At 37.9% G+C, this 19,475-nt stretch overlaps 1 protein-coding gene across 1 annotated transcript in view; it reads right to left on the reverse strand.

Annotated features, from left to right (window-relative positions):
- Nucleotides 1–19,475, reverse strand: part of CEP192 (centrosomal protein 192kDa) — a 90,305-nt gene that overhangs the window by 19,047 nt on the left and 51,783 nt on the right. Inside the window, exons 25-34 of the mRNA XM_009318524.1 lie at nucleotides 17,831–17,946; nucleotides 15,500–15,676; nucleotides 13,556–13,646; nucleotides 12,613–12,789; nucleotides 11,815–12,075; nucleotides 11,473–11,591; nucleotides 9,320–9,429; nucleotides 4,482–4,623; nucleotides 1,989–2,161; nucleotides 1,505–1,628 (exon numbers count right to left, since the gene is read on the reverse strand). Of these exons, the coding sequence (XP_009316799.1) occupies nucleotides 1,505–1,628; nucleotides 1,989–2,161; nucleotides 4,482–4,623; nucleotides 9,320–9,429; nucleotides 11,473–11,591; nucleotides 11,815–12,075; nucleotides 12,613–12,789; nucleotides 13,556–13,646; nucleotides 15,500–15,676; nucleotides 17,831–17,946 (1,490 nt within the window). The remainder of the gene's footprint in view (nucleotides 1–1,504; nucleotides 1,629–1,988; nucleotides 2,162–4,481; nucleotides 4,624–9,319; nucleotides 9,430–11,472; nucleotides 11,592–11,814; nucleotides 12,076–12,612; nucleotides 12,790–13,555; nucleotides 13,647–15,499; nucleotides 15,677–17,830; nucleotides 17,947–19,475) is intronic.

The following is a 19,475-nucleotide window of genomic DNA, read 5'->3' on the forward strand; positions in this document are numbered from 1 at the left end:
CAGGGAGATGGTCATAAAAAGTAGAAAACTGGGCAAGCACTCCTTGCTGTGCTTAAGTCAGCTGTTCTCATGGATCTGTTTCCTACTTGCAGGCCTCTGTTCTTGATCCAGACTACTTACTTGGATCCAACATGTGAGGTTTCAGCTCATTGTTTTCCAGTGAAGGGAACACATTTTAAAATTATGCAGTGCAAGAAAATTGCTTGCAGAAGCCCTTCAATTCCCCCTTTTTAAGAAATCATTCCACAGACAGTCCTGAGTCTAGGGTATGAGACACTTGAGATGTCCTTACTTTCACAGCTTCTGGAAAGTTGTTCATTGTTATCTCTTTTTGAAACCACTGTTCTTGGCACTGACTGAATCTGCAAGGAGTGGCAGATATCCTAGCCCTTCCAGAGAATCCTCTTTATTTTGTTCTCACTAGTGATGAAAATTCCCCAGCAGTATATCCAAGAATTTACATACACATGAACGCGGAATTAAGTGTTTAAATGTATCACAACTTGCACAGTGATGCAGGACTGAAAAGAAAGTACCTGTTCAGGCAAACATCTACACAGTTAAAGCAACTACTTAAATAAAACTCAGAAAGCAAAACCTATTTTTTTGTGGAACATGAGACTTTTTTTTTTTTTTGGAAGATGAGAATAGTTAAATAACAGCATCTTAAAAGCCTTTCTGAACTGACCATAAAAAACCCATAAATTTAGAAGTAAGAGCTGGTCACAACTTTCAAGCATTTTATTGTGAAAGACTCTGCTGACATTTGTGAGAAGTCTCACACACACGTGCAGTGATATTAAGACTACTGTTCCAAAATACTGCTAATTAAGACAGGTGACCTGACACTGGCTTGTCATTCTTTTCATACCTACATGTATTGAGAAGCCAAAGGTTGAGTGGCAAAAAACAATTTTGTCAGAATACAAAAACAACCCCAAAACAAAAACAAAACACAATCAACTTCTGATGAATATCAGCACATTTGCAAAAGAAAATGCTAAGTCCCCAGAAGAGAAGCATTCTGTAAGAACTGTTATTTTCGGTTTTGTTTGTTTGCTGTGGGGGGCAGGGGAGAACTCCTTTTTGTTTTTAAACACACAGGTCATTTTTAAACAAAAAACTATTGTGAAAGGAAATTTTTAAAGCTTCAGCTTTGTTGACCATCCAGTTCTTGGAAAATTATGCAATAATAATAGTATTTCCAGGCACAGAAAATTCTTGGCCTCCAGCTAACTTTGTAGGTGACAGAAGAACATTCCCTCTATACAGAACTACAAAAGGATAAGGTCCTAAAATATAAAAGCTAGATTTGTGTGTTAGCTGACAAAAAGATTATACCTTGGAACTAACTAAAATAGCTAGTTCCAGGGTATCGTCTAACCAAACTAAAATAAATTCCTAAAAACTAACTAAAATTCCTAAATTAACTAAATTCCTAAACTAACTAAAAATAAATTCCTCCAAAGCCTCACCACACTTTCACACATGAAAAGAAACTTACTCTGGTTCAATAACTCCATGCTGTGGGGTTATAGTAAGGCAGTGAGCTGGCCATGAAAGCTCAAATGCCAACATCCTATTAGAATTGTTGACAATTTGTACATGTCCAGTATCTGCTGTTCCACCTGTAATATTTAAAAAAAAGCTATAAGAAGCTAATATGTACAAAAATTCACAAAAGTGCCCAACATTCAGAGATGCATCAATTAAGATAAAGCATTCTCTGCCCTATTTTTACCTTCACAATGCTTTAAAATCTTCATAGGTATGTAGGGCATGTTATATCTACACACACAGGGCACACTATCTCTGACAATTTAACCAAAACTGTGTTCAAACCAAGTTTACTGTTTAGATGTAAAACTACTGCAGCAATATTATTTGCCAAGCCACATTTACAATCACAATATAATTACAAACATAGTATACAGTACAGTTATTTTAATACTAGAATGGTTATTTTATTAACTTCAAAAAATACTCACTAATAGAAGGAGACATCAAAGTCAAGTACTCAGGTTTAACAGCCCAAGTCTGTTGAGTGTCTGATTTATTCTGAACCAGGTCATCAGTTTTTACAGGTACTGGAGGACCCTGAGGTCCTTTAACAGGAAGAACATCCAAAGTTGCATTGATATGTCTGACAGCATTCTCAAATCTGAAAATAAGATTGCATTAAGCAAAAATAGTAATAAAAATAACTTATGAGTAATTATAATAGCCTACTTTTAGTATTTATCAAAATTTAATACTGAAATACAGTGTTCTTTACATGGGCCTTCAATTTAATTCAATTCTCCATTATTAAGAAAAAATTAATTCAGCAGCTATATCATGACACAGCTTTTTCACAGAATGTTTAGAAGTAGAAGGTACCATTTAGAATGGAAGGTACTAAAATAAATAATTATCTTCAGGTGATAATAAAGCAAAATGCTTTCTCTATACATATTTTATTCAGATTAAGAAAGTACTGCAGAGAGAAATAAGGCAATGCAAGTTGTGTTTCACAGAATGCTGGAGGTCAGGAGGGACCTCTGGAGATCACCTAGTGCAACACCCCTGCTCAATGAAGGGTCAGCTACAGCAGGTTATTCTGGACACTGTCCAGTCAGGTTTTGAATTTCTCCACAGACTTTACAGCCTCTCTGGGCAACCTGTTCCAGTTTCTGACCACCCTCACCAGAAAAAAAAAAAAAAAGTTTTTTTCTCATGCTTAAATTGAGTTTCTTGCATTTCAGTTTGTGTCCATTGTCTCTTGTCCTGTCACTGGACACCACTGGGAAGACTCTGCCTTCCTCTTCTCTACTTCCCTATCAGGTATTTATACACATCGATAAGATCCTCCCCCTGCTGAAGCCTTCAAACCCAGCTCTTAGTCCCTCCTTGCAAGACAGATGCTCCAATCCCTTCATCATCTTCATAGCCTAGCATTTCACATCTTTGCTTGCAAAATACACAGCAGATAAGCTCATATATGAAAGCTAGGAAGTTGTTATTTTAGGATTCAGCATATTTTCTTAAGTTAAAAGCTTAACTCACAACAAGTTTGATTTTAAATACTAAAATAAAAGCAGAAATCAACAATTAAAGAAAAAATAGATAACTTTTGCTCCATACAAAACAAACATACAGCTGTGCAAACATACAGCTCTTCTTCCTATTATTTCTACTCCTACTTTTAAGGCTTCTGAGAATCCTGACTCAGCTCAGGACAGCTGAACTAATAACTGTGAGAATTCATCCCTTAAGATAGCTATGGAACCAGGAAGGCAACTGATTCACATAATTCCTTGACATGGAATTTACTAACAGTCAGATTAGTAGTTAACACGCTCAGATCTCTTCTAAGAATTACAGTCTACTCAGAAAATGAAGATCCTCATGATGCTTAGCCAGGGAATAAATTCAAGTCTAGAAGAACTGATAAGGCTATCGAGTGGAAAAAACAAACAACAGCCACCAAATAAGAGAAATGTCCTGCTTGCTGCTGCAGATATTTGTTTCCAACCTCTAGCTTCGCAATCCCACTATGCCTGACAAACACCTTGCCAGCCAACAAATCTGTCAAGTGTCCCAAAGTGTTCAGCATCTAGAGTTCAACAGGTACAAGGAATTCCAAGACAACATCTACGCATGTAGATGTTAAACACAACAGGACTAGGTAGGACCCTTTCTTCACCTATGTAACAGGATCTTGAGAAGAAAAAACATGAAGACTCAAGAAACAACCTATGCAAATATATTCCTTATAGTGTTAAAGTTAACCCATCTTTAATTTGTTTTTATGTTACGCTATCTTATTAAGTAGGACTTGTATAGGGTTTGGACATTTCTTTCCCTTTTCAGGGCTCCAAATGCTACAGCAACCTGTCTAAATAAAAGTGACAGGTCCATTTTAAGGGTCCATTTTAAGACCAGGTCTTTGCCTCCTCCAAAGAAATCCTCCCAGTAATGGACCACTTCATTCGAAGGAGTGATGGGGGTGGGGGTAGCCTCAGCACTGATCATTCTTTTGATGAGTATAGTACACACTACATTGAAATGCTGGCATACGGGCTGGACAAGGAAAAGGCCGCTAAGTCTTCCTAAGATGTCTCTATTGCCATCCCAGACGTCAAAAATTCATTACAAGGAACGAAATGGTTATAGTCCTGTTAGGACTACAACAACAAATGCACTTTTGAAGTGCCTATGGGAAAAAAACCAGTTTCTTCAGATGAAGAATAGGAAGTTGCAGATAAAGTTAATGGTGTCAGTTGAGGGAATAGTTTGAAAGTTATCATAACAGTTTAAACAGACTATATAGAGAAAAAGTGAGAGGAGCCATCTAGATATTCACTGGAGTCATTCTCATTAGAGCCAGCTCTTTCAGTTGTAAATCAAGTCAATTTTCATCACTGACATTAAAATTTTCGATGAAAGGAGATGCACTTCAGTTAGGCCTTATTTGACAGGTAGCCTTATAGTTACATTACCTGTCCGATTCCAAATGACGTCCAGGAGACTGCTGAAATCCATCCCGATCAAAAGTGGAATATCCAACCACAGAAAGGATAACCTTTCGCATATTTGCGTAGAAAAGATGGATATCGTTTGTCCCCCGTGGGATATCACATACTAAAAATGAGAGTAATAGAGCAATTCTAATAAGAACAAATCTATAATACTCAGAAATCACACAACAGAGATTTAGGATATAGATCTAGTTAATAATCTGTTGGCTAACATATCCTCGATGATTCAATAAATTACTTACTACAAGTTCAGTTATCAGGCGTAAATCAACATTAGCGTGAGATGTAACATATAAATCTAAAGACACACCAATTTTAACTTTTTAATTATAAGATATTTTCCACCTTTATACAAATAGTACACACTAATCTGATTCTACGCCAAATTAAAGGTAAGTTTTACTTTTTTTACCCTGACAAATAAGACTAATACATACCTAAGGCTTCACAGAAAGAGATTCAACTTCAGAGAAGTTATTTTTCAATTACTCAGTCTAGTCAATCTAACACTTCATTATTTAATTCATTATACCAGGAATGTAAGAGTATGATTTAAAAATAATAAACTGTTTCATCAAAATGTTTAATAAGTCAAAGTTTTCTCCTTTGCTTTGAGCCATTTCATGTTGAATAGACAGCATGAAGAAGTGAATACTTCTCACACAGGATACATTTGATCCAACCATTATTTTATTTGCTGTGTAGTAGATACCAGGGACAATTATTAACATTTATATATAGCTTCTACAACTCAGCTACAGATAAGAGAGCAGCATCTGTTGTAGCAGTGTTTTTTAGTTAGAATCTACATGCCATCAGAAACTTGTTAACAAAGCTAAGTTTTGCAAAAGGAAGTCTAGCAGAATGTGTTTTTTGGAAGAAATTATTTATTTATTCTGTCATATCTATAACAAAATTGAGTATGAAAATGTGTTTTCTTTAAGATGACCATTATTTCTACTCTAAGTTTCTTTTATTCCCTCCCCCATCCCCCAACTGAATTCCATTCAGTTCAGGAAATTCCAATTTTCAAATATCCCATTCAAATATTTAACTCTTACCGCCTATCTCATTTTCACCAACTTAAAAATACCGAAATGGCCAGTTTATGATATCATTAAGATAACTTTGAATGCCAAGGCCACAGTGCACACAATTCCAGACCCAAGTGTCAGACCCAAATCACTGCATGCAAACAGCATGATGGTGCCATCTTCACAATCACAACAGACAGAAACCGTTTTATACAAAGGCTGATCCTATAAAATACAGTGAAGTACATCATATGATACCTAGAAATGCGCAAGAGGATCTTGTGAAGAATATTTGATGAGAATTCCTTCCCTCCTCTTTAACAATACATCCACATGCAGACAAAATGCTAATATGCATTGGAAACCAAATTCCTTTTGACGACCCAAGTACAGCAGTCACAAAACGTTTCAGACTGCTTTAGAATAAAAAGTTGCTAGATGTTAAATATCAACAACCACTGTCTCTGTTCAATTAGTAACTGAAGCATACCTTAGCAATTAGAAACATTCAGTATGTAAAAGATGTTCTGTTAGTGCAGCAAACCACATTAGTGTTAGGGAGTAACTGCATCTGGTAGCCTGATAGAGGTGAGGGCTGCCACAGGTCCAACCAGAAGCAAGGCTGAGCATGTGCTCCCAGGAAGCACCCCCACGCACCCCACACACATACGCACACACAGAGCCAGCCACACAGACAGAAACACTCAGCACTCACACAAACACAAATAGCACCGATGGCCTCATCCTGTTCCCCTCTCTGGCTGATCAGGATGAAGGCTCATTACTGGGAACATACACACGTACAACGGGGATCCCCCCAGCTGCTGGTCCCTGGACCATAACACACTGATGCATCAAGTGAGCAGATTGGTGAAAAACTGTCACCACACTATTTCAAACACTAACGTTAGTATGTAATTTCTTAATAGGTTTTTCAAATACCTCTGTGGATTAAGGCAATGAGGAATGGAGACCAAAACACTCTAGGGATCCAACTTCACATGAAAAGCAATCCTTATAGCCAAGACATTCTATTCTTTGAGCTTTTTTTCAGCATCATCTCTTTAACAGTCTTTTGTTTAAAAGGCCAAAAAGTAAAAAAAAAAATTTAGATGTTGAAAAAATAACTTACTTTTCACCTAAAAGATAGCATCTTACACGAAATGAGGAAAAAAAAAATCAGATTTCTTAATTCTAGGTACTACTATTAGTTCCTGCAAAGTATTTGACTTATGAGAACATGTAACAAAAAAAACTGTGGATATTCCCACTGAAAAGTCAGTGAACACTAATCTGTGTAAAATAAGATTGAACTATTCACACTGGACATCACTGGGTGACAAGAGGGTAAGGAAGGGCTTGAAGTTTGTATCATTGTTAAAACAAGTAAGAATAACCTAATTTACTTTTCTAAGAGCTACTCTTCCAGCACCCCTCCTTGAAGGCATATTTGCAGTGTTATACAAATCTGTCTCCTAGCTTTTTTATAACAATGGTCTTCACCTCAAATTTATTGATTGAGTACAGAAAGTAGTACGTAAGAGGGCAAGGATCTTTTATGTCCAAGATAAATAAGTTTGAGTAAATAAAACAATTGTGACCAAATAGGAAACAATAAGCTATATTTCACAAATTCAGGAAAGTATGCTCTCAAAAAGAGACAGAAAAACATTAAGATGCAAGAGGTAGGCCTTGTTTTCTACAGGGGAAAAAAAAAATTAAGCTACCATTAGCAAAACTCTAGCAATAAGGCAATAAGAGATAATCAAGGATGTCTAGGTTCTAACACTGGCTTAACAACTTCAGAGCATACTCCAGAACCAAAGTATCTTATCTTCACTAGGATTTCACCTCAACCAAGATGAACGATCAACAATCTTTACTTTCCCAAGTAAAGACAACATACAATCTACAGGGAAAGATGGGGAAAGAATCAGTCTACAACATTTATTCAGGTGTAGTAGCCTTAGAACAGTAAAATCTTTCCATATGTGAATATAACTAGCTCAAGAAATAGTGTTTGACAGTAAAATTGTTCATGACACTTATGGGATTGAACAGTTAGGTGGGGGCCGGGGGGCAGGTAGTGTTGGTTTATTTGGTATTTTGGTGGTTTGGGGGTGGGGGGTGTTGTTTTTGTTTTTCTTTTAAGGACACCTTCACAATATACTGCATTCTTTAATAAATTGCTTCCTTACACAACTACAAAAAAATATGAAGTTATTTAATTTAGGAAGGGGAATTATATATTTTAATGTCAGCAAACTTGTATGCCACTCAATTTTCAAATATAAGATATATCTGTGTACGAGAAACTGAATCTCTCAATTATTAAAAATAAGGCAAATATTCTCCAAATAAACTGAGCATTTTTAATGCTATAACATTCATAGACTGGGGTTTCATTTTGCTAGGAGAAAAGTACAGTAAATTGTTTAGATAGACAGGTATTGAATGAAAGAAAGCCAAGTTCCATTGTGTTGGGTTGACCCTGGCTGGATGCCAGATGCCCACCAAAGCCGCTCGATCGCTCCCCTCCTCAGCTGGACAGGGGAGAGAGAAATATAATGAAAGGCTCGTGGGTCGAGGTAAGGACAGGGAGAGATCATTCACCAATTACCGTCACAGGCAAAACAGAGTCGACTTGGGGAAAGATTAATTTAATTTATTGCAAATCAAATGGTAATGAGAAATAAAATCTGGTAGGGTAATGAGAAATAAAATCTAAATCTTAAAACACCTTCCCCCCACCCCTCCCTTCTTCCCGGGCTCAACTTCACTCCCGATTTTCTCTACCCCTTCCCCACCAGTGGGGCAGAGGGACAGGGAGTGGGGGTTGCAGTCAGTGCATCACACGTCTCTGCCACTCCTTCCTCCTCACAGTCTTCCCCTGCTCTAGCATGGGGACCCTCCCACGGGAGACAGTCCTCCATGAACTTCTCCAACGTGAGTCCTTCCCACAGGCTGCAGTTCTTCACAAACTGCTCCAGCGTGGGTCCATTCCATGGGGTGCAGTCCTTCAGGAACAGACTGCTCCAGCATGGGTCCCCCATGGGGTCACAAGTCCTGCCAACAAAGCCCACCAGCGTGGGCTCCTCTCTCCACGGGGCCACAGGTCCTGCCAGGAGCCTGCTCCAGCGTGGGCTTCCCATGGGGTCACAGCTTCCTTTGGGCACATCCACCTGCTCTGGTGTGAGGTCCTCCACGGGCTCCAGGTGGATATCTGCTCCACCCTGGACCTCCATGGGCTGCAGGTGGACAGCCTGCCTCACCATGGTCTTCACCACAGGCTGCAGGGGAATCTCTGCTCTGGCGCCTGGAGCACCTCCTGCGCCTCGTTCTTCACTGACTTTGGTGGCTGCAGAGTTGTTTCTCTCACATATTCTCACTCCTCTCTCCGGCTGCAGTTGTGCAGGTTTGTTTTCCCCTTCTTAAATATGTTATCACAGAGGCTCTATCACCATCGCTGATGGGCTCGGCCTTGACCAGCAGTGGGTCCATCTTGGAGCCGGCTGGCATTGGCTTTATCAGACATGGGAGAAGCTTCTATCAGCTTCTCACAAAAGCCACTCCTGTAGCCACACCCCACCACCACCACCAAAACCTTGCCACACAAACCCAGTACATCTGTCCAAATTGAGAATTTTGCTTCTACATTTATGAAAAAAGAAACAGTGGAAAAATAACTAGTATTCAACCCTAAAAGCACATTTTCCCATCCAAAAACAAGTATTACATCTTTCTTTTAACAAGTCATAGGTTTACCTTCTGTCACAAGCTGCTCCCCTTGAAATTCTTCATCAAATACAATGTTTCTCAATAAGCTGTTTTCTGGGATTATGTGGTTTTCTACCTCAGGTTTATACATCATAGCTCTGTTAAAGAGATAAAGAAACAAGAGTCATTAAATTACACAAAGTATTAGAAACAACAATTTGAAAAGATTGATAAGATTGGTAAGAATGCAGCATAAGTTTGACTTCATTATTTCTCGAATACACCAAGCTCAAATCTGTGAGCATTCATTTAGAATAGAAATCTTTTCATAATCTTAAAATGGTTAAAGGAATACCTGTTTTATTGCTGCACAGTAAAAGGAATCACTGAAATAATGGCTACCATACACTTGTCTTTCCAAGATACTTGTTCTCTGCTGTCAGTCACACCTACCTAGATTTCTGATAAGTACATCAGGCAGCTGAGTGATTTTTTCAATCACCACAGGAAGCAGGAGAATGCTATTTTGGTCATGAGTGAAAGCCTTTTGAGGGGAAAAATTGACTAGTCAATGGCAGAGTGGCAGCAGGTGCCAGCCAACAGCAGGAACATGGAGCCAAGGAGCATGACTGCCAACAAGACAGAAAAGACTGGGAGGCATAGGGATATAAATAGTCCTTGGAAAAATGGGAAGCTACAGGTCAGTAAGAGGAAACCTGGCACTCAGATAGGGTCAGAGCCGTGGAGGTGGAAAGAATACCTCAGCACTACTAACTCTCAGGTCTAACCTACTTACCAGGCTGCTGACTATGTATATTTTTGGAGTAAAGAACTTGAGCCACAAGTTGGCAGTCTAGGCAGATTACTCATTTCACCTTCCTGCCCCTAAGTCCCAAATCATGTTCTCATTCTAGTACACAATTACAGAATGGGGTTTGACTGGCTTACAGTACTCAGTCATTTCAAGAAATAAGCATCTCTTTCAAATTATCAAGGGAGACTTCAGAGAAGCTCCCACCAAGAAAAAGCCAACTAGACCACCATGTTCAAGAACGAAATGCCATGCCTGCTGACTAACAAAATCAGCAACAAATAATTTAACTCACATACCAATGTCCAGAGTCTGAATAAAAGTTTCCAACACTACCTATATAGGTGCATCAAGCTTCTTAATGGGTTTTCTGTTGATCAGTAGATCAAAGCTTTTCCCTAAGTATTTTTGCCCTTTGAGGAGGATTCATTGGTAGACAGCATTGCCTCAGACAAAAGAGTTCATACAAAAATCAGTAACAAGCATCTTCTAAGGTAAGCCGATTTTCTATCAAGAAGGTCACAAATGCAGCTATTCCATGAGCTTTTTTATTCAAGGTCATACGGTTAAATTCAGCTATGTTTAATACTTTATTTGGATTAAAAAAATACAATGACTTTCATGAAGTTTCAGGCAATCATATTTAAAAGTAATAGTGAAATACTGCCATTCTGAAATTTTGCAGTGAATGATGATCATCAGCACCTTAGTGCTCTGCCTATTCTTAACGTTTTGCATTATTACTATACACCATACACAGCACAAGTCAAAAGTGCCACTTATGTCATTAAAAGCAGAGTATGCCATTTTTGTGCATTTGAGTTATGTAAATTGAAATGCAGAATAACATAGCTTCTAAGCTCGGTAAGATATATTCTACAAATTTCCTTAGTGTGTTACAAGCATATGTGGATGTTATTTCTCTCACATACACATCTACTCAAACACTGTCTTCATCAACAGAATTCAGCAAACCAAGATGCAAATCTCGTTCAAAACTTAATAGTACTGAATTTCAGTACTACTCCTTTCATAAGCCTTTTCTTTAAATCTACATACGTATTGGAAAGAGAGATACCAAGATAGAACACGACTCTCTTCCGAGTCAAATAAGCAAAAATTTTCCCCAAAACCCAAACACACTCAAATTCAAGAATGTAGAAAGCAAATAAAATCCTTAATTAGGATTGTAGCTACAGTATGTAAACAAAACCACAAATAAACAAAACCAGATGTAAGACTTACTAGATCTCTCCATATCATCACTGTCTTTTGGTTTGTTCTTGCTGGTTTTGGAAGCATGTTAAAACCATACTCGTGGTAGCACACAACTCTAGTTTAACTTTTTATTAAACATCTGTCTCTGTTACAATAGCAAAGTACATCTTACCTACGATACTGCTGCCTAGAAACTTCATCTCCACAAAAAAAACATACTGTTGATACCAATGTGTTTGTTTTATGGAAGTTCTTTTCCTTTTCCATTGGATTCCATGTTATAGTAATCACCTGATAAAATAAATAGACAACATACTCAGGAAAAAAAACCCATCTTATTGTTAGTACTAGTGTTTGGAATATGAGTCCACAAATTACTGCAATATAAGTGAAACAGGATTTTAGACAAGTTAAGTGAGATTTTAATAAAGAACTAGTCAGAAACATTCTCATTGATCACATTTATTTTAATTTAAATTAATAAAACTTGTTCAAAATCAGGTATTATACTTACTTCATGTGTTCCTTCTCTTAGTACAAACTTCTCTGGAGATACCATCATTACCTGAGGATCCATAACTCTTTTTGTCCGTAGGTTTGCAAAGCACAGTGCTTTAACATAGGCAGCCCGAGAACCTGTATTTCTTATGTGGAAGGAAGCTTTCCTTAATCTTGCAGGCAATAATCCATCCAGTGTTACCATGTAACTATCTGACAGCTTTTTAACATTTTCTAAAGTTATATGGCTTGTTCCTCCATATCCAGATAACGGTATCTAGGGGCATGGGGGGAAAGGGGGAGGAAGGAATCACAAAAAAATAGTATTTCAAATGAAAGCAAGCTTCTTACTAAAACTTCTGTACAACTATGGTAAGCTATATAAAGAGTTACAGAAAGACAAATGAAAATGCTTAAAACGTGAACTGAAAAGACTTTGCAAGAAATGAAAAAGCCTAAGTTTATTCAACCTGTTTCAAGTTTTACTGAAAATTAATTTAAGGCCTACCTATAAAACAAGACACATTCAGATTTTTTGACAGTTCTAGAGTTAAAATCTTGGGCTACTTTTAATATAGTACATAAAAATCTGTCTTCTTCCTTCACAAGGGGAAAAAGAGCATGCAAAATTGAGGCTCATGTTCAAACCGTAAAATTTAATGCCCACACAACCTTTAACAAGTATACAGATCTGCATAGTGAATATCTTGAAAAGTTTCAACTTTTCAATAGAAACAGCTATTCAGTGCTAGATTTAAAATAATTATGAAAAACGTATGTTTAAAATTATTACAAGTTAGGTTGGGACTCTTACAGTAAACTTAATTCCTGGCTGTGATCGAATCCCCAGCTGTTTGATTTCCAGCTTTGCAAAGAAGCAAGTTATACGAGTAGGTGCAAACATCAAGTATATGTTAGTATCTTCTTTGGGACGGATTTTGAGTTCCCAATTACTACTTAAGCGTTCTTCTGATCCGAATATACTTTGCAGCTATAAAAATGAAGACATCAGAAGTGAGTGACTACAATAGGAAAAACATATAGTAATAAGAGTGACTTCACTAGTAATCCAAAATTAACTTCTTCAAAACCTGGCTTAACTCAGTTGACAATGGCACATATTTAAGGTTGCAATACTTAATATGCAACAGAAAAGACCAAGTTCAAGATTCTTTATATTCCCACAATGAGCATATCGATGCCTCTCAGTTTAGACCAGAGTTTTTTTGCTTTCAACCCACAATACAGTGAGGCTGAACTTAACCAGCACTACATTAATTCCCTCTCAGTTGAAGATTTTAGATTATCAGATCTGAAATTCTGAGTTTAAAAAGGGGATATAAATGTATGTGGACTATGTAACAAAAAAAAGCCCTCTAGTTATGGTAATTCCTGAAAGCTAATTCCCTCATGTACACTAAGCCCCTTAGAGTGAGGCCTGGAATCCCTCCTGCAAGAAGTGCCACTGACTGTTTACTCCACCAGGTATTGACTCTGTTGTGCTACAGGGTCAAGAGCTGTAAACTGAGTTCCAATTTGTTGCAGCACTGTTATAGTTTCAGCTCAGGTTCGTAAGGTGCCTGTGTAGCTTAAGTTCTCCTACCATGTCCATCCTGGCAGTCTCAGAGCAAATACTCACACAGCCTGCTTAGTCACTGACATTTATAAAGGAACAACCCTTCAGGACAAAGACATTTTTATTAAACGTATCCTGATAGTTGTCATAAACACTAAAGAAAAATTTTCATGACAGTTACCTGAAAGCAGTCTTGATCCTGGCCTCTTATCAACAGTCTTAAATGCTGGGTCACAGATGGAGAGTCATTTCTTAGAGTTAACTTCTGCTGGCTGAAAAATACAAAGTTTAATTATATTTTACAGCAAATGTAAATTAACTGCATATGTGTATTCATGGAAACACTGAAAATGGGAGAGTCAATTTTAAAGTCATTTCGTAAAAAAAAAAAAATCACCACTTGCTACAACAGAATACATTAGCTAGAAAGTTACTTCTGTATTCTCAAACCTACAGATCTTACAATATTATACATTACACATCAATCCTCATACAGCAAAACAACCTCAAAATATATATATATACAGCTTTTCTGAAGTTCCAGTATTGTACTTAACAGCTTAAACTTCTTAAAGCAAGCGGCAGTCACATCAATATAAAAATTCCTTAAAAAACCACTTTAAGACACAGTTATAATTAGATTATCCAGAGCCACTTAGTTATGCAGAAACAGAATCTTGTGAGTAGTCTGGCCCAGATTCACTGGAACAGTTGTAAAGAACTAAGCTAAGGGTAACTTTTCCTTTTCATGTACTTTTCAACATGATAGTACCACAGAAAATTATGGCCACTTGGCAGCATCAGGTTGACCAAAAAGTAAATTTTTTTTCTCTGATATATCCTGGCATTGACCAGGCTTCTGGTGCTCAGATCCTTCCTTGTCAGAGGAAGGAAACCTCTCCAGCAAGAACAGTGAGTGTCTTTGTCATTTTAACAAGTCAAAAAAAAAAAAAAAAATCACAGAAGGATGTGACAAGCCCTAAAACTGGTAAAAACAAAGGAAGGATCATGCAGTTAGAATCAAAGAGGAGAATGGAGAGAGAGCAAAGCCTCTCCCCAGTTTTCAGTGGCAGACACTGTTTTGTACTCTGTTGGAACAAAAATTTTAAGAATAATTTCAGCTTCCTAAAACCAATGGTGAATCAAAACTGTTTTTAGGAGGAACAGAAAATAAAATGGTAGCAGCATACAGGGAAGAGAAAGTTATTCCCAAACACCAAACAGCCAAAACTACTATGTTAGAAATAAACTATCTTAACAAAACAGAAAAACAGGAATATAGCTATCAGAAACGGTTCTTGGCTACAAACATGGATCACATTTAAACAACCAGGAATATTATTAGATTACTCAAAAAGTTCAGTATTAAAACAGTGGATTAGTCCCTAAAGTAATACTTACTAAAAGTCCAGAGATCTGCGAAACTTGCAGCTTTTACATACAAAAGAAGCAAAGTATATCTAGACAATTATGAACAGTTTCACTAAATCATGGAAAACTGAGGCTGTAAACTTGAAACTAAGAAAGTTCAGACAAGAACTAGTCTGAAGGATAAAGTAATCATAATTCGGGATACAATGGATTCTCCATCACTAAAAGTTTTCACATTGGAACACATTCAAATTCAAATAAATTAATTCAGGGAAGTTCAACAGCCTGTGCTATTTGGATGGTCAAACTCCATTACCAGACTGGATTCTTCTAGTCTTAATGGATGAATTGAAGAAAAACAAGCATAGAGATTTATTTCTAGCAAGAGGTAGGTGTCAAAAGAACAAACAGAATTTTTCCATCAACTTCCTTGGAAAATACTTTCCACTACATTTCTACTTAAATAACACACTAATCTTACAGAATCAGATATTATTGTAACGATAGCTAAAGAGTCCTGAAGAATACAAAAAGCTCAAAGAAGATCACAGTTTGTTTCCAAAAATTTCTTGCACAAAAAAAAAAAATAATTGTAATATACTGCTTCTCTCACTTGAGTCACAAAACAGCTTAGTTTATCACCTGTGGATTATTAACATGAATAGGGACAGTAAGGAAGTTTTACTTCAAATAAGTGCAATATAAAATACTTAACATTATATTCTATATGAACGGCTGCCCAGCTTATACTTACACTGATGCTCCAAGTGTTACTCCTCCCCAGGCAATGAACTGCTTGTTGGACAGAATGGGTGGGATGTTTGAGCAGCCAGCAGCTGTAGACACAGGTCTGTTTTCCTCAGACTCCACCTCACCTTTTATCACCACTTCATACTGAGGCCCAGATGGCAGCACAAGGATTTTCAAAGTACTTCAGAAATAAATAAATAAATTTAAATCCCACCACAGAACAAGATTAGCTGATGAAAACACAACATAACTGAACAAAAAAATTATAGATAGGCCTTTTTAAACTACCTTCTTAAGGGGAGAATACAAATACTTTTTTTTATTTTATGACAAAGGCCAGCTTTAGGCATAGCAAGATTTAAATCCTTTGGTTTGTAAGTATGCAGGCCACATGTAACTCAAGCAATCTTCTGAAGTATTTCATCTGGAAATGGTTCAGGTAGATATTTCAGAGACTACAGCTAGGCAAATTATTTTTTGCCCATGCTAACTTCTGATCATTTTGACAGACTAATTTCGGAGAGATACAAAGTCTGGCTATTTCTACATACATTAAAGAGATGCCTTTTGAAATACCTGTGAAACTTCAATTAAGTTTTACAAGTGTGAGATACCCAGGAGTGTTAAAATTAAACTGAGTCCTGTTAACAACGGTAGTGTTCTAAGCCACAAACCCAAGATTTCTTCCTCACTTTGTTTCCTGGGATTGCTGTGAGAAAGAACACTGGGCCCACAGGCAGGGAACCAGATCACCTACAGCTGGCTTTTCATGATATGGCCTCTACCCTATAGGACACAAGCACAGTGCAGATGACTACTGCCTTCTTCAGGCAGAGCAGAGAAATAGATGAACGAGAGAGCATCAGGAGTACCGATTCAAATAATGAAGTAGAAAGAAATGGGCTAATACTGAATAGGAAAGCTGGACCTAACTAGCAAAGAAAACAGAGAAGAAACTAGACACACACAAAAAAAACCAAACAGAAGAGGAACCACAAAAAAGAAAGTGCTGTCTAATTAAGGGGGACAGAAGCCAACAGAGAAATAAAACAAAAGGCTAAAGTACATAGGGAAGGAAATGGAGATTGGAAGTATCTAACCAACAATACAGGGAATGAGAGAAAAAACAATCAGAAAAACAAAACAGAAAAAAACAACCTAGAAAAAAAGGCATAGGGCAGGAAGGAAATCAAGCTTTTAAAGAATAGGCTGAAGCATTTGCTATAGCACAGATCCACTTAGAGCCAGGAATGAAACTCAAGAACCTCCACTCTAGCTGTCATTGAATTCCTGTGATGCCTACTGACAGAGCCCAGCATCCCATCAGTAGGGAACATGAACTCTTGTTACTGCTTTAGTTAGTTTATTAATCTTTTGGCAGCATTTGCAAGTGGACTGCAAAGTTTCCAACCCTACTGAGTACCTTGAGCCTGTAAAGCAAAGCAGTTATGCATAAAGCCACAGGAAAGCAAAGATTAATCACTTTGCGTGCCTATCCATTAGGATCACACTGCCATTAGCGCAGAACTTCTCATTGTCTAATTTAATGCACTGGGTAGGCCCAGTTAAGCTAGATAGTGAAGCTGAACATATTTTGGACAGACTCCTTTGTCCATTCTTGCTCTATTATAGCAGAAACTGGAAAACATGTAACAAAAGAGGAAAAGCTGCTCTGGAGAAACGAGTCTGACCCCTGCCATTGCCAAAAAATTCTTAAATGACACCAGAATGATCATTTTTTACCAATCAAGTCTATTTTGCAGAATGAGGTTCGACAGGTGTTAATGTGCAAAAATATGAATGTTTACATCTGCAAATGGAACGTACATTACTGTTGTACAGGATTTACAGCCGAATTTTTATTTGATTATGGCAGGCAAAATTAATGAATACTTTTGATCCTGATCTCTGCTTGAGTTTTTTCGTATGTAAAATAGAAATAACATTTCCCTTGTCTCAGCGGAGTGAAGAAGAGGGAAGCAACTGAAGGGGCTGCTGAAGATAAGTATTTTAAAGCTTTGCTGTACTTTATAAACAAGTACCACACAAAGGGCTTCAGGGACTTACTCCGTTTATTTACGCTAAACAAGTCTTAGGACACCTGTTGATCTGTGATCGGAAATATTAGCTACTCATTAAGCTATGTACAGCAAAAGCGGCAGGGAATCTATGGAACAGGTGAACCCTAGCAAAAATCTACTTCGTAATGAATGAGGACTCTCACAAAAACAACTGAAGTCAAAGTTTCCCTTAGAGGTAAAACTTTCAATTTGTTCATGACCTTAAGGTCAAAAGTAGCTCTGTTTAAAACAGGCAGCATAAAATCAGTTCTTACCTTTCTGTAGTCGTTATGGTTTTGGGAAAAAACAGGACAGTCACTTCTCGTTCTTCTCCAGGAAGAAGGAAAAGATCCTCGGGTTCAACAGCAAAGCAGCTGTTCTGATTTGAAGTCTGAAGAAGGGGAAGGGGAAAAGTGAGGGTTGGTTACTTATTTTAAGGGAGTAAACATTTCTACAACATATAATACAATTTGGTTGTACATCTGTTGTACATACAGTTCAGACAATTCAAATGCACCTGGCACCTTCAGAACTCTCCCATAACCCTGCATTAGTTAAACTCTTCTAAAAAGTTCGACACTACAGCACAAATACCTCTAAAAGAGGGATCTTAAGACATCAACTGTGTATACAACACTGATACAACACTGAAGGGGCCACAAAGAGATTTAAAGAATTTAACAGTAAACACAACATGGCAATGGTACACCACTAGTCAAGTAACATCACTAGTCTCAGCAGTGGTACCAACCATTGCTGGTATCAATTAGTATCCAGTATCATCACGTTAATGTGGCATTTGCAATACAAGTCACACACCCTATTTCCACAGCTTGTGCTCCAAGAAATGATGGGCTCACAACTCTCAATTTTTTAATACTATTTTTTTAAATTTAAAAGGGGACCAACTGCTCCTTCTGTTGACTTTGAAATGCTAGTCACCTTTCAGTCCAGGACAATACTTTCCATGGATTCTCAAGAAAATTAAAGAGATCATATATCTGAAAAGAGCTCGCTTCATACTTGAGTTGCCAAGATGTCCACCAAAACCTAATGCAGCTTCATTAGAAAATAAAGATGTTTCCCAATGCTAATATTCCTCATTGCTCTAAATGTGCTTTACTCCACTAGCTAATTAACACCTGCTGTGTAGCACAGGATTCACTGCTTTTACGTATTTGTTATACACTTGTTAAAAATCATAAAAGTATGTTTATTAAAACAAATACAACCGAAGCTGAGCAACAATGTTTTTTCCAATAATGTGAGCTAATCTCTTTTGCTATCTTTCATTCTCTCTATAGAATCATAGAATGGTTTGGGTTGGAAGGGACCTTTAAAGGTCATCTAGTCCAACCCCCCTGCCGTGGGCACGACCACCTTCCACTAGATCAGGTTGCTCAGAGCCCCGTCCAACCTGACCTGGAATGTTTCCAGGGATGGGGCATCCACCACCTCTCTGGGCAACCTGTGCCAGTGTCTCACCACCCTCAGCGTAAAACATTTCTTCCTTCTATCTAGTCTAAGTCTACCCTCCTTTAGTTTAAAGCCATTCCCCCTTGTCCTGTCGCAACAGGCCCTGCTAAAAAGTCTGCCGCCATCTTTCTTATAAGCCCCCTTTAAGTACCAATAGGCTGCAATAAGGTCTCCCCCGAAGCCTTCTCTTCTCTAGGCTGAACAACCCCAACTCTCTCAGCCTTTCTTCATAGGAGAGGAGTTCCATCCCTCTGATCATTTTCGTAGCCCTCTTCTGGACCCGCTCCAACAGGTCTGTGTCTTTCTTATGCTGGGGGCTCCAGAGCCGGACGCAGCACTGCAGGTGGGGTCTCACCAGAGCAGAGCAGAGGGGCAGAATCACCTCCCTCCACCTGCTGGCCACGCTTCTTTGGATGCAGCCCAGGATACGATTGGCCTTCTGGG

Source organism: Pygoscelis adeliae, unplaced genomic scaffold (genome assembly GCF_000699105.1).
Source record: "Pygoscelis adeliae isolate BGI_AS28 unplaced genomic scaffold, ASM69910v1 Scaffold42, whole genome shotgun sequence".
In the NCBI taxonomy this organism is placed as follows: domain Eukaryota; kingdom Metazoa; phylum Chordata; class Aves; order Sphenisciformes; family Spheniscidae; genus Pygoscelis; species Pygoscelis adeliae.